Genomic DNA, 16,914 nt, shown 5'->3' with positions numbered 1-16,914 from the left:
TATATATATATATATATAAATACTATAAAATATAAAAAATTATTTGCGTAGTAAGAGATTTGAAGATTCTTAGACTAGTCTAAAAGACTTGACATAGTCACTATTTTTGCACGTTATCTTTGTGTGACAATTACTAAAATTTTTTGATAATATACATGTATGACAATATTCAGACTATGTATAAGGTATAAATGAAACTCACAATGATGTAAAAATTTCATAATGTTAATATTTGCTGATATACGAAATAGATTAGACTGTATGTTCAAATTAAACTTATATTTTACAATTTTGGAAAAGTTTTATAATAGAAAAACTTCCAATTAGAAATTAAAAATATATTCTTTGCTTCCACTAGATTGAATCATTTTGAATCTTTATCTTTTGATCAAAGTTTTGTATTCTGAAATCAAGAAAAAAATTTTAAATAATTTATTTTAAATAAATATCAATAGAAAAATGTTTCATCATACCAAATCATATTTATAAAATGTTTTTGTGCAGATAAAAAATGTAGATCAACTAAATGGTCAGATTTATATCTTTTCCGAGATATCTACAAACAAAAAAAATAAACCTACTGATAGATTATTATCAATTATTATCAATTTCTCAAATAAAATTATCTACACATTTCTATAAATTTACAAAAATCCGTCATATAATTGTAGTTTTCTTAAAGTTAGATGCATTTGGAGTCTTGAAAATTTTCGGTATCTAATTTATTGTTAATATTATTTTACTTGAATAAAGTTTTGTACGCGCGCGTATCGATGCTAATTACATTGAAAAATATGTACTACAGTTTTCTTTCAATATTGTTACATCGTATTGTACATTCAAGTGTTATTAATCTAATGCAATCAGATACTGTAATTTACTTTTTTTTATCAAACATTTGCAGCAAATTTCTCCATTACAATGAAGTACTTGGTACTCGCTTTAATGATTTTTACGATCGATGTCAATAGCATAATAGCTGCTCCTAATTCTATGGATGCTGATGTTGTATGCTTTTCTATGCTTGAACGAGTAGGTATAATAGAAAGTAATAGTATAATTGTATTAAGATTTAATTTCTTTTATACATATAAAAATCGTGTACATACATTTTTATAACTTTAGCTATTTTAAATTTTTTATCATTTTAGCTATTTATACAATAATATAATATTGCATCAACGTACATATTTATAACGCAATTTGTACATTTACACGCAAGATTTTGCTGCATAGCCAGAGAAATGATCATCAATTCGACGTCGAATCGTCAATTCGATGTTGAATTGATGATTTTGACGTCGATTCGATATCGAATTGACGGTTATTTTTCACTGGGTAATACATTATTATAATTGTAGTGTAACGTGACCGAGGAATGCTGTCGTGGTTTAATATGCTCGGCGTATACAGCTAGCTGTGTTCCTGTAATTGGGTTATATCAGAGATCAGAGATGGGCCATTCCCTCTAATAAATTGAAACAAAGGAGATTCAATTTTGATATTAACAATACTAAAAAGAAAAGAAGTAAGAATGTGTAATACACTTTGGACGAGTATACCATATCGTTTTTGTGTTTTATAAGATAAATAATTACATATATACATATACGTTTATTAATGCGCTATATTCTTAACAATTTATTAACTAATTTTTCTCATTAGCCAAATTGTATATTTATTATGATTATACTTATACTGCATTTTTGTTAGTTGTAATGTTTTCTTGATCAATAAATTAAGTAAATTCACGTACATAGAATTAAATTTGTATATAAATATATGTATATATATATATATATATATATATATATAAAGTCATATATAAGAATAAGAAATATTATAATAAAAAATAATTAGTTATATTATTCAAAAATATCGCGATATTGCAAATTTTCCTATATTTCATACATGACCTTATTTGACGTCAATGGAAATATCATGTCTAGAATCTAACACATTTCTGTTACACCTTAATGAAGGAAGATGCATGATCAGGTCGTCGTCCCGTAAAATCGTTTCCGCAAGTAGTACGTTTGATCGTTATTCAGTTGCGCGTCATTGGACATATTTTCGTAATGAACGACCAAATTTATCGATGAGCGATAGCCGTTGGCTCATCGGTGATAATAGCGTGGCACCAGCACCTCGCACCCGCGTCCACAACACAGGATGGAACGAATAAAAAGAAGCGAGCCCGTCAAAAGAAGAGAAGAGAACAAGAGGTGAGAACGAGGGCAACGTTGTTGGAGGGCGAGGAGTAAAGGACGAGCAGTGCTGTTAAGTCGAATGTCGAGTGATGCCAAAGTTAAATATAAATGCGGTCCGCGAGAGAGAAAGAGAGAGAGTCGACGCCCATCCTGGATCGATGATCCAGCGCCGGGACCAGTCTCTCTGTGGTTCGCGTCGCGAGATCCGACATAGAAATTGTCCTCTCTTCCTTTCTTTATTTCTCTTTTCTTTCACCTTTTTACCTCGATCTACCAATATCGATCAAATTTCTCGCTCGATGATCAGTCCTTGACCGCAAATTTCGTAGTGAATCCCCAACGATCGCGGAGCAACAAAGTGTGTTTTTCGGAGTAGAATTTAATTTCAATTAATGAGAATCGATCGGCCATTGAGATCATCAGTTGAAACGTATCAAGAATTTCCTGGATTTGCCGGTAATTTGTGTTACGTGTACCCAAGATATTCAATCATAATTTTTGTAGTACTTTATTTATAGTGTTGAAAGTCCGATTTCTGGAGTTGTAGGAAATTACCAAATTTAAAGTTAACAGATTTTTGACAAATTAAGCAAGTAAAATAAAGAATTTATATTGTTAAAATTATGATTAAGAGTTTTGGAATGTCCTGTGTATTTGCAATTCGCGTGGGTGTTGTTTGCTTGAGCATGTGATGGTTTACATATGGTTGCGTAATTCATAAATTTTATTAATCGTCATATCGTAGTAATTTCAATCTAGTTAATTACTTATGATATTGAGAATTTTGTTTGTGTTCTATCATGATAGACGTTAATAAAATAAGTAGTGTGTCAATTTTCACGTCATATGCATTATTAAATCGATATAAAAAGTTTGTCATATTAAAATGAAAATTTGCTAAACAAAGTTGAAAGTGAAATTACATATATATTGAGCAGAGTAATTTTCAATACATTTTTTTTATCAAGCCAAGAACATTTTTCGATTTCTTTCTTAAAAAATTTTGAATTACTAGCTTCATCTAAGAACTTAATATAAACAGATAATCCATAACGATTTATACATACAAAGTCAACTTTAACGAATCAACTTGAGATGCTCTCGAAGTGCAATGAATAAACCTGGTACGCATCAAAGTTGAGTCATTGCAAAGCTTGTTTAACAGTACGTAGAATCTGCGTTAATAGCATGATCGCCGATGTCGGGGTTGATGAAGGTCAGGACCAATAATAATTACTGACTGACAAACCGGACAATTCCATCAGCCACATCCATTCCGAACGTCAACTATTTCTGATCATCAATTTAGCAGAGAGATCTTATTTTTGGACGCAGCATCCGAGGTCCACGGGATCCAGTATGTCGCTAATATTCGACTGCTCGTTGATCCGTCTTCGCACTAAATTTTCCAGCGATCTGACTGAGATCTCCCTGGCTTACATTTTGCCTTGCGTGACCGGGATCAAGATCTCGGTGTTTTAAACAGCGAGCAAAACGCTGCTATCACAATTCTAACATTGACGTTTATAATTCTATCGATTAGAAAGATTTGGATCGATCACAAATTACTTTAGCTATATTCCTTTTTTACCATATTCTTCAAAATTAGTGCTTCAATTATTACTATTCTATTAGTTCTTCATATTTTACATTGCTAATACATATCTTGGAATTATGACAGACAGATGTATATTATGCACGCGCGTACATAGATGAGGTACAAACCGAGTGTCGTAGAAAATAATGAATGTCCGGACAGATTCTCATAAACTTTCAAAGAATAGTATAAATTACTGTTAAATTACAAACTAGCACTACGCTTTTGTTACAAGATCTAGACAATGGAAATATGCTTCTTTGGAGTCTCAAGTTCGTCATATTTTACATTATAGTTTATGCCAATTGCGCTCTTGGAATGTAACCAGTTGAAAATCATTCTCGAACGACAGCAGGTCGCGAAAAAATCATGACACCTTTCAAGATTTACTTACGAGATTGACCATTATATCGACGGGATATATTTTCGGGATTACATTAGTGAAGCGATTGTTCACACTCCACGTGTATGGTCAAACCGGCACGACCGCGATGGGCGATTACAGCTGTTAATATTCGTGTCAGTTTCCGAAATATCCGACGCAGTCATTGCGAATATACCTGCCGGCTCGTCGGGCGCGTGTATAAACGCGGTGCTGATCGAAAATAGAAATAGCGCTATATTTAGCCGGCCTACACTCGGTATCTAGCTAAAAAGCTTAAGACTTTTCGTCTACACGCGTTAAGAGCACACAGACTTCCTCTTTCGACTTTACGGCACGTAAATGACTTGGCGAAACAATGGAAGGAGGCTGAGAAATATCTCTCGTTGCCAGTGTATGAGTCGTTAGAAACATACATGCAAAAAACAGTGAAGCGATTCGAAAATCTTAACATTGTTATTCGATCTAATAATAATAAAATAATAATTGTATACAGAAGAAAACATTTTTCTAAATTCCTTTAAAAAAATATGTACGTGCAAATATGAAAACGGTAATTATGGCCGAGAAGAGCGTGACGAATTCGATGTGTCTGGCCGAAATTGAATAGATATAGACTGCTGTTTCCAGTTGCCAAGATTTTTGGTATCAACGAACTCTACGACCGAAATCTGTCGAAATGTTTCTCGATATACTTTCGAAAATATAAAGCGCCTATTAGAATATACTTATTGTTATAACTGACAGATATTTTTGAAATTAACGTTATATCTAAATTACGTATGGTTGAAATAAATCTGATTATTTTATTTGATTGGCGCCATGACTTCTGTTTATTATATATCGCTCTCGTTATTCGTTTGCTCGCGTGCCTACATTCTCTCTGACATTTTGATAATTATACGTAGATACCTTCTTTCCGCATTAGTGTGCAAGAGTTCATAGGTACATACGTACTCACCTATTTCGAGAAACTTTTGGCCATGTGCCATGTCGAATAGCCGACGCTATTATGCGAACCAAAGTTCATTTAGTCTCTTAAAGTTCATTTGTGGACGTTTTGTTTTCCTAAAAATGATTACTGTCAATCAAACGCCAGATTGTATCTCGTTCTAAAATGCAATCGTTCTAAATGTTTGTGTATTCAATGGAATGATATTCCGCTACTTTATTAATATAGAACATAATTGAAACTTTATTGACAAATATATCCAAAATAAGTCAAGTAATAATTAACTATATTTCTAATTTTTTTGATCAAATCGATTAATATTAGGATTATCTTAACTTATAAAATCGGCGCATAATGAGGTAACGTGACAATATTATCATTTATTTAGTGTAAATGTCATGTCTATAAAAAGGACGATTTTGCTAGAGCATCTAAAACTTTAACTAAATACAGATCTGAAAATCCAACCTTTGTTGGACCGTCAACATAATTATGTAAAATATTCAAACTGATTGCTAGAATATTAAAACTTTTTGCAACATTGCTCATCATGCTTGACATTCTGACATAATTATTTTGATGGTCTCCAATAAAATTATTTTCAGATTTATATATCTAAGCTTTTAGACACTTTTTAGCAAAATTGTTCTTTCCATGATAGACAAAATTAGCAATAAACATATATAAGCGATTGTTGCAATCGAAAATGCGTAATTAATACGAATTGTATATAGAACTGAGAGAAAGACAACCGAGAGAGCACGATGATTCTGTTGTTATTTGATGTTCAGATAATTAAAGACCAATTGATACTATCTTACTTATAGCGATGCTAGCCTATAAACGAGACGATACGGCGAGCAGTTGAAGCGATCCAAAATGTCGCAACAGCATCCGTCGAGGCCACCCGGAGGAGGTCATGTACCTCCGGGTAGCTGGTCAGGACGATCTAATGCGCCGAGGGCACCGAGTCCCTTCAGACCCGCTTCGCCATATACACCTTCGTCATCGCCATATCCGCAAGGACGCATCCGCGGACCTCCGACTCCAGTCCATCCAGCTCATCCTCTGTCACCACTTGTCTATCCCGGAATAATGATGCATCCGATGAGTCCGGTGCCGATCGGAATGCCAATCTCACCCGGGATGTCGCCCGTCTTCGGCTGCCCGACTTCTGGTTACATCCAGTGCCCAAGGCCACGGTGGCCTTCGCCGATTCCTACGGGTAGTCAAGCACCAAGGCCATTCATACCGACGCAGGTATGTGTTGTTGTAGTACGAAGGATGACAGATCGATAGTAATGTATCGTAGACGTATGTCCACATTGCGTGTTGCAGTACTCGTAAGGTTATTTAGATTCGAGTGTCTATAATCCAAATTGTAACACAAATAATCATGTTAGTGCAAAAGGTGCATCCAGATATAATAGATTAAAAATACACATTTGGAAGTCATTCTTAATAATTAAAATATTCATAAGTAGTTTTAAAGGATTTTCTCTCTGTTCTCCTTCTTAAAAAAAAAAAATAAAATAAAAAATAAAACTTTACTTAAAGTAAAATTTAATAAAAAAATAATGAAGCTTTTGTCAAAGTTTTTGACAAAGATTTCAGCATGTGCAGCAAAAACTCAGCATGTAACGCAAGACTTGCTAAAATGTATTTCTTCTCAACTTGCAGAGCACTTCTTTCAGAAGCGATTCGGCATCACCGGTACCATGCGCTCCACCGGAATATCTCATAGCACCCTACAGACCAGGGGATTACGAGTATGTTGGTGTACCCTTAGATCATACGCAGACGGACGAAGAAAGTAGCGGTCCCAGCACAGCCGAGATCATTGCCAGTCAGAGTCAAGATTACGTGGATGAAAAACTCGCCGAGTACCAAGCTACCATTCAACAATTGCAGGGTGAGTTTTATGAAGCCGAAGAAATCGATTCGTTTTGCAATGAAATCGTATTGGTCACGTCACAGGGCGCCCAATGGACTATCATTAAATCCTTACTCACATTCTCCTATAAAACCCTTAATTATAGACTATCTCGCGATTCAAATCACAAAGCATTGATGTTGCTCACGCAAATTTCGACTATGATGTAAATGTTAAGATTCTGTATCGTGTCTATGAATATATCACAAGAAAACCGTAAAATTCTTGTCGATTTCCATTATTAGGGAGAAATATCATTAGAAATTTATTTCTTCTTTAATTTTCTTGCGTTTTATTGATCAAGCTAACCTTGATATTTTGCGGAAATTAATATATTGAATTTTACGCGAATGAAATATGTGGTTCCTTAGTATTTTAAAAATAATAAAGTCAATATCTCTCATCATAAATAAAATTAAAATTATTTTAATATTTTCTATATTTAATTATTTTCTATATTTCTTTATAAAATAAAAATTGTATCTTTAAGAAACTATAAGTCATACTAGTCATTTTTAGAAACAAAAATATATATCTATACAGGGTATCCCGCAATTATTGACAAAGCGCTCTTGTGTAGATAAAAGTGATAGAACGGACTAAAATGAGTCGAAAAGTCTTCTTTTTGTATTAATTTTCGCAATAATTAACAAGATATTAATTACTAAAAATCGCCGAATATATCTGAAATAATTTTTTACTCAAGTACTATCAATTTTACAGAAAAAACAACAAGAGATAAAAATTGTTTACAATATTAAGAAGTTAAAAATTGTTTATTTTCTTCTCACAGAGCTTTAAGAAATTTTTTAGAATTTTTTATCAACTCTTTTTAATACTGCATTTCCTTATATTAGCAATCAACATGAGAAAATACGGTACTAAAAAATTCTGAAAAAATTCTCAGAACTCTATGAGAAGAAAATAAACAATGTTTTGTCATTTGTTATTTTTCTGAAAAGAGAGAGTTTTTATAGTACTCGAGTAAAAAATTATTGAAAACCAATATTCGGCAATTTTTAGTAATTAATATCTTATTAACTATTGCAAAAATTGCAAAATAGTGTAGAGGACTTTTCGACTCAATTTAGTCTGCTTTATCCACACAAGAGCGCTATGTAAATAATTGCGGGACACCCTGTATATATACTTGTACAGAAGATCTGGAAATCGGATTTCCATGTTTGCAGATCTGAATTGATCGCAAAAAATATAGAAGGAAGACGCATCGTTACTTGCGGTACGTGCATTTGCAGGATCGTAATTCGTCTATGCTTCTTGCGCAACGGACCGCGACGTCGCGTCGTGCATCTCGCATACTCGTCGAATCGAACTGTGGTGCACGGGAAAATAGGATAGAATCCGCGAAGACGCGAACGAGTTATAAATAGACATGACGAACACCTGCCGCGCCATTCGCAATCGTTACGTTCAGTTTTCTTGTCAGCGACACTTCGCTGTCGGCTGTCGGCCTCGATTGGACGAATCACCTCGTTAGATTGATAACACAATGTTCAAAGTTCTCGATTCATACATACAAAATGTCCCAGAAATGCTTCGACCTGGTCGGTTCAAATATATCATTAAATTTCTTCTAGAAAACATTTGATAAAAAAAGTTCTATTTTAAAGAAATTTAGTTATTTTTCATGATGTGATATTTTATATATTTAAAGTGCTATTTAAATCCTTTACTACCAAGTTTCAAAATGTTTTGACGAAATGATGTCAATTGAAGTTTGGGTATTAATAGATCGTAACACGCTCATTAAAATTTGTAGCGCGTGCTTGCGCATGCTTCATGCATACTTAATAAATCTCGCGGCTTATGTGAACGAATTCACGACTCAGGGAGATAAATGTGTATGAAATTGACGTCTCGCTGGCCAATTAAATTCAGCGCTAGGTTACTTGATGTACAAGTTGATGATCGCACGCTGGATATCGCGTGCTCGATTAAGATGCGGGATGCTCTGTAATCGTGGGGACCGCTTTGCCGTAGATTGCAATATGTCAGAACGATGCTTGCGAATGGAGCTGATGAGTTGTTCGTGACATTAATGATCGTGTTAAGAAAATCGCACTATTACATCGATTATTAGCAAAAAAGATTGCTTGCTAGAAGTAACATGACTATGGACAATTACATAATAATTCTTTTAATCCGCGAAATAATCAGCTAATCATATGATTATCGCTCATACGCACTTAGTTGCTTTAACTACGCGCGTGATGTAATTTGAATATTCCCATATTTACATTATACATACTAATGAGGTATATTTGCAATGGATTACTATACACGAAAAAAACTTCCGCTAAAGTATTAAAAAATTTAATTAGATACACAGATCTGAAAATAATTTTATTGGACCATCCAAATAATTACGTAGAAATATCAAGTATGATGGGCAATGCTGCAAAAAGCTATTGACGTTCTATTAATCGATTTGAGCGTCCTATATAGTTATTTTGATGATCTAAATGATTTTTAGATTTGTATTTAGCTAAATTTTTTAAATACTTTGTTGTAAAATCATCCTATTCCTGTATAATTTAAATTTTTGAATCAATTCCTCCTGAGATTTATGGATTGTATGGTGCAACTTTGAGTATATTTTTATCTTTTAAGACCTTTAATCTTCTTTTTTATGCCGCAACGTCAAACGGACTTAGACTACTCTAATTTCGTCTCCTGATGCTGATATGTATCTCACTATATTTTAACTCGAACTTAGTAAGGATTAACAAGATTCTATAGGAAAAACAACTAAAGCTCTTAATGAACTTCTGTCACTTTCCTCTAGTAGTAATTCTTTCAATTTCTTGTTCTCTGTAGAATTTAAAATTTTTAAGAGATAATCTTGTAAAATATATATATTACTTTCAGAAAAAAACTTCTACATATTTATTATTATATATCAAAAGGCTCCTTATTCTCTATACATTATGTCAAATCCACATGCCACAACAACGTTTTATAACCGCATAATCATTGATTAATTCGAGTCGTTCGAAGTTTCCCCTCGTGAGAGAGGCAGCACCTGAAGCGACCGCATTGATGGTCGACGAGCTAGTCAATCTGTCGGCTGGCATCGTAAATAGTTGAGCGGGCCAAAAGAGTTAAGAAAGAGGCAGGATAGAGGGATTAATCGAACGGGAAAAGGACCCCTGGACCGCGAGTTTTTCTTCGGAGAGGGTCCGCGGTCGTGTTTGTCTTTGGTACCAGCATTACTTATTGTCCCGTGTCGCGCCACGTCGCGTCATCATCGTCGGGCAAGTGGGAATGGCGGCGGTACGAGGTGGAGGAGACCAAAGGAGGAGGTCTCGACAGGCCGGTAGTATCGAACCGGCGCCCGTCGCGCACGGCCATACCGTATACATTCCGTATTCGTGCATTCCATGCGCGCGCCTCCAACGCAAACTATACGTAGGTGCGCACTCCGCTATTATGGGTGCTGACAGAAAATCAGCTCGAGATATACTCGCAAGCAGGGTTAAAGTTTGCCGATTCGATTGATAGGACGACTAGACGCGTCTGTAAATACTCATACGCTCTTGACAGTCATTAAAACGGAGCAGGTGTCGCGAATGCGGCATATGCAACCTAGTGTAAGGGGTGTGGTGTCGGGAGAACAGGTGTTGAAGAGTTCTCGGGCATAAAATTAGGACGGAAAATTAGGGAAGGGAAGAAGGAAGAACCGGACTGATCTGCGGACTCAGTGACATGCCGGTTGATGATTCTTGGGCAAAAACAATGAGATAAAAGAACACGAATATGTCGCGGACAACACCACCCAAAGGTAGTCCAACACCGCCGAGGGTAGATAGCCCCGGTGGTGGCGGCGCCGATGGTAGCGGCAGTCCGAGAACGCCACGTGGTACCCGGCTGAGGGACCGGGTGAGTTTTTTCGAACAGGTCTGGTCGACTGGACGTAGTCCCAGCACCGAGGATCTTCTGGAAGGCTCGGACGCGCGCAGACCTATGCGATCTCCAACACACCGGCGACCGTCTTCCAGGGCAAGTGATTCTTCGTTCGAGGAAAGTTTCGAGCGATTGGTGGAGGAAGGCGAGCTGGACGGCGCTAAGGTCGTGAAGTTTGAAAAAATCACCGTGAGGAAGAGCGTACGTGCGATCAGTTCGGGTAGTACTAACGGCAACACCGCGGTTGTTCAGCAGCGTGTCTTGACAGAATCAAGCAGAACTCCTAGCGAGGAGCACATCCTCGAGGACTCGGCCTATCAGAGTCATAGTCATGGCGTGCAGAGTCACGGCAGCAAGTCCAGCTCGGTCACCTCTTTCACGAGATTCCCCTCGGAAGAGAGCCTATCGCAGAGAAGAAGCAGCAGCAGTCCTCGAGTCCAGCAATTGGGCGCGGACGAACGGCCGCCCGCGGAGTGGTACGCCGAATATCGCAATCAGAGCTTCCAGAATGTCGCCGCGAGAATCGAGTACGTGCGCAGCAGAAGCGAGTACGACGCACACATCGCCGAGATCAAAGGTACAGGTGTCACTTGACCTGGAGAAAACAAGTATCTTGGCCTGCTGTCGAGATTCTTTTGTTATCTTTCTCATCATCTCGATACTTCCGACGTTCACACTGTTTGGCGAGACTCGCTTGCAACATTCTCATCAAGCAGCGGAAATTCTCGTATATACACTCGAGTACCGATATTCACAATAAAAAGAATACTCTTCGGACAGTTGTTGATAGATTCAATAATTGCAATTATCGATTATACGCAACGTATGTATTTCATATTTGAAAGGACATCTCGATGTAGGATTATTTAGTGCGTTACGGATTTATTTAATTTCAATCAGCGATTTCACGCATTGTGATACATTAATTTTAACTGACAACTGCATTTTGCAAAGTGTATTTTGCAAGTCTTGCACAATTCTTAAAAGATCTGCAGAATCAAACTCATTTAATTTTTTTAAACTGTTTGGACTTTAAAATTTTGTAATTTACAAATGCTGTGCAGTTATCGAAGTTTAATCGTATGATAATCTTTGTATCGCTGATACAAAAATAATCGTAGAGCAAAGATATCTTTTTCTGGAAAATAAAATGCAACAAAGTTTAGAGAAATAATCTTTTTAACATCTGTCGAACTAAATGGATTAAAAAATCCCCATAATAAATTAATCATTTATGGGATCATTGCGTAACTTTGTCATTCATATGCTTTAACGACGAGCTGCGTATAAAACGTAATGCGCCTCGTAACTCGTGCTCGTAACGCGGTATAATACTGAATGATGACGGTAGGAACCTCAGTTCAAGGCTGTTTTTCTATCTCAGTCCACATCTTTTATCCATTCTCTTGTTCTCCTAGAGTTCTTTTATGAAATAAGAAAGAGAAATTCTGCGACCATAATGTCATGTAATAAAATCGAATATATTCTTGATATACCGATACAAAGATATAAATTAACCTCAAGATCAAGTAGTTAAAGATGAGAATGCGATTCAAAGTGTTTTTACACGTTAGTGACTTTTTGCACGTTTGCGGTAAAATTCTGTCGTCACGATTCCATCGGATGATGAATCGATCGAATGTGCCAAATTTCGAGGAGCAGGCTTGTTAGTGACAGAATATATCACACCTACGCGCGTGTTCGAAATATACATATTCACGCGTGTATGCAGCGAAAGGTTGATTGTCCGTCGCGTTAATGACAGTAAAACGAGAACTTCTGCGGTCGGGTTCGTTCCATAGTACTCTCACATGCTGCGATTTCTATAGTTTGCCTGACAGGCCACGTGCGCGTTCTACAACATGCGAGCTTACCTCATCGCTTATACGAACACCAATTGTCAAGCAATTAAGAAACAATTTCGCGTGCAAATATAAAGCCCCGGGACGTAATGAAGAGCGATATAATCGTATTAATAAGTCTCGATTTTAAATAATAAAAGTTCTAATTGTAGCAGAGTTCTTTGAGTTCTATCTTGAAATTCTTGTGATTCTATTTTGATCTGAAGTTTTGAAAGTTTCAATGTATCAAATTTTTTACAAAATGTTCATTAAAGAAGAATCTACTTCACATTCGTTTCCAAAGTTCAAATTCGTTTCTACACAAAAATCTATTTCTATTTTAAAGAATTTAATTACACTGAGAAAAAAGTTAACTTGGCTAAATTAGTTTTGTTCATCTTTATTTCCTTCGTTGAAGAATGTATGTAAATAAAATATTATATATTTTTCATTTAAATACATACATTCTCCAACGAAAGAAACAAAGATCAACTAAACTAATTTAGTCAAGTCGACAACTTTTTTCTCAATATAAGAGAACTAGCAATGCCACCGAGATACGCAATACTTATCATTTATATCTTTACATATAACATGCAGATACCCTACGTTATAACTTTTGTTTTCATCATGATTGTATTTATCAGGTTATTTATTAATATCATCTATATAATATAATATATCGATCAACGAATATTTGACACGCTAAGCTTCAAATTAAATGCCAAACGGCACCTTTCCATAAAGACTCATAGATATATTTGTACGTCTGATAAATCGCTCGAGTTATCGTATGAATGTCAAGGCCATGCTTGGTTATCTCTCATCTCAGGGCTGGCTTTTCGATTGGTGCACTGAGTCGTTAAAACAGTTTTACTGGTCAAACGCAAAGTAGGTCAACGGTTGACGATCAGACTTACTTAGATCGGATTGTTGTCGGAAAAGAGGCTTCTTTACCGTAACAATGTAATAAGTTTTACATATCTGAATTCCAGCGCAATAATCAAGATAACCTTGCATAATTGTTTAAATATTTTAAAGGATTGTTTACCAAAGAATGTTTTCGGAACTTTGAATATATGAAATATATATATATGCCTAAATTATTAATGCGATATCTCAGCGATGACCAAGAAATAAATGTTTGGCAGAATTTACGTGCGACACAATAGATTTATACTAAAACTTTAATAATTCCACTTTTATTTCCTACCAATGGATTCATTGGTTAGTTTTTAAGCGATGTTTATAGTGATCATTAATTTAGTAGGTCAGAACTTTAATAAAACGTTTGACTATAATAATTTCGCAAATCCGGCCAAAAGATAGTTATTATTGCAATTCTTGAATATATCAAGAGATAATAAAGTAACTAATATAGTTGACTAATATAGTTACTACTAGTTTTGTAACATAATGTTGAAAAATGTTTGAAAGATATAGATTAGAATTATATTACGGATATTAGTTTTATAGCTATAACATTACAATCACATTACCTTTTCTTATAAAAAAATATATGTATATATGATGCAAATATTATATTATTATAAAGAATAGTCTTCATAATAATATTTTGCATCACATATTTTTTTATAAGAAAAAGTAATGTGATTGTAATATTATAGCTATAATTGCTTAAAATAAAAATTGTAAAATTGACACAAAAATATTATTAGGAACCAAGACGTACTTTGATTAAATTTAGTCTTCTTTGCTTATTTATGTTGCTTATTTTTGTTGATTTTTAGTTAAATGTTCATAATTAATATACCGTATATTCTATAACAATTATTCATTAGAATATATTTTTTAACGATAATTGTCGAGCAATATTTTCTCGAAATGAAATACATTATATGGACCTTCGCAAATGACATATGATTTATATACAAGTGACGACAATTCTTAAGTATAAATTTTCATTTTTCATTACATAAACATTTTTTGCTCGTTTTCTATTAATAGCTAATATAATTGATTTACTGAACATAAAAGCGGATTTTTAATTTCCGTTTTACGTTTACATGCTCGATAAAATATTTCTTCAAATTGATTTTACCACAGAACGCGTTTATTTTTTGTTGCTGAATCATGAACACATATAGAGAGGCATCATTCTAATCTATGAAAATATTTCCGCTGGTATCTATAGTATGTTGAACAATATAAGTATAGCAAATGTTACAACGTAATATATGTACACATATTTTGTCATATTACTGTGATTAGCATATCACATGGTTAGTAATATATGTACACGTATATTGTCATATTACGTGATTGTCGTAATTATTCTTAAACTTATCCATTTAACTCGAAGTAAATTCAAAGTTATGTCAAAGTTCTTTCTTCGTTCCCTTTTTTTAAACACTCATATGTGTCAATTGTTGTTTATTTAAATTTAACAAGCCACCACAATTACACAATAAATCGTCGAAGTATTCTAATGAATTCGATTAAACACTCACACACACACACACACACACACACACACACACACACACACACACACACACACACACATACACACATTATATATGAATTCGGAATTTTCAATTATACGAAAAGTTATAGTAAAAATAACATATACTATAAAGTTATAGGTAGGTAAGATTCGTTTGATCACCTTTCGCTCTTTCATAATTTATCCCGTTTCATGCGAAAAGACATCGTCTGACCTCATCCTCGAGAACTTGTCCCACTTTACTGATTCCTTTTCCTCCTCTCCCCTGAAAACCGGACATCTCAGATGCTGTCGTCTTACATAGCTGTCGTAATATTGGTCAGCGACCACAAATACGATCATAAGATTATTTCCATAGATATATATCTATTTGCATACGAAGAAAATTTTTAAATTCTTCGTTTTTATTTTTTTTAAAAAGTAAACAAAAATCGATCAACGAAATACATTACGAGATGCTCAAAGATTACGTTACAATGATGAGAATCAAAATTGTTTTAATCAAAAAATAGCAAAAGTGTTAAGTGCTACAATATATGATAGGCGTTTATTTCTTTTGTTTTGTTCTAACTCTGTAATTTATTCGCACAACAGTAACAATTTGAGAAGTCTATGAATTCCGCAATATAGTTCCGCAAATAAGTTTGAGATGAATCTATTCGTTTAGTCAATGTGTTAGTTACTATCCGTGATATGGTTCGCGAAACGGCACGCGACTGTCTCTGGTTGCTTTAAACGACCAACATCTATTTACGTTTTCTTCCTCGTGCGACCGGTTGAACCATCACGACAAGCAATGGTTAGCGTGGCGAACGTTGAAAGCGATCTGACCTCCGTGAGTTGATCGTTCTGGTTCAAAGTTTTCCTATCGATCTGTGCTATGTCGTTAATCTTTCTTCTATCGGCTACATAAAAATAAATCGATCGTAGCCGAGAACCGACTATATATAGCACAAACTTGCAAACAATAATTAAAGAAGTGAGAGTCAATTTTGGTAATGTCTGTAATATATTACTTAAATAGGATGGTGGCTTATGACATATCATGTAAGTTTTATAATTATTTTTTAAATTATGTAAAATGATATACCTACAATCATTAAATCATATAGAATATTTTAATATTAATTTTATTTTTCGTAATAGATTTTGTAACGAATTTAAAATGTTTTTAAAATTAAAACTCTATAAATCCGGATTTGTCAATGCATTAATTTCTAAATCAATTAACATAATTATTTTATCGAATTATCCGATTATTCAAATCTGTGAATGTATTATTTTAGATTCAATTTACCATATAAATAATAAAAATGAAAAAAATAACAGAAAATCATAATATTAAATATTAAAAAATATTAATAAATATTAAATATAAAGTGTCCTTAAAATTAATTTAAAAAGTGCGATTTGCAATCTATTCCATTTCTCGATTTATAAATAAAAAAGCTTCAAAGTTTATTCAAGTTTGCTAGGAAATTTATCGTAAAATTGAGACACATATTTGAGACAGTCCGCGCTCGTTCTGGTTTTTAACCCATAAACTTTCGTCTGTGGCAAATACACAATGGGTGAGATTTCCTGTTGCTACGTAATTTTTATAGCCGC

At 34.4% G+C, this 16,914-nt stretch overlaps 1 protein-coding gene across 6 annotated transcripts in view; it reads left to right on the top strand.

Moving 5' to 3' along the window:
- The first annotated feature begins 2,354 nt into the window (after nucleotides 1-2,354).
- The window catches only part of Msp300 (Muscle-specific protein 300 kDa), a 107,814-nt gene continuing 93,254 nt past the window's right edge, over nucleotides 2,355-16,914 (top strand). For 4 of the 6 annotated variants that reach the window (XM_018516020.1, XM_018516023.1, XM_018516021.1 and 1 more), the window contains exons 1-2: nucleotides 5,969-6,401; nucleotides 6,822-7,053. In XM_018516020.1, coding sequence (XP_018371522.1) covers nucleotides 6,021-6,401; nucleotides 6,822-7,053 — 613 coding nt within the window. In that variant the 5' untranslated portion in view covers nucleotides 5,969-6,020. Of the gene's footprint in view, nucleotides 2,667-5,968; nucleotides 6,402-6,821; nucleotides 7,054-16,914 lie in introns of those variants that run through there. The other 2 variants (XM_018516025.1, XM_018516024.1) reach the window with 1 other exon arrangement.

The sequence above is a fragment of the Trachymyrmex cornetzi genome, unplaced genomic scaffold (genome assembly GCF_001594075.2).
Source record: "Trachymyrmex cornetzi isolate Tcor2-1 unplaced genomic scaffold, Tcor1.1 scaffold608, whole genome shotgun sequence".
In the NCBI taxonomy this organism is placed as follows: Eukaryota; Metazoa; Arthropoda; class Insecta; order Hymenoptera; family Formicidae; genus Trachymyrmex; species Trachymyrmex cornetzi.
This window is presented reverse-complemented; position numbering and strand designations above follow the sequence as displayed.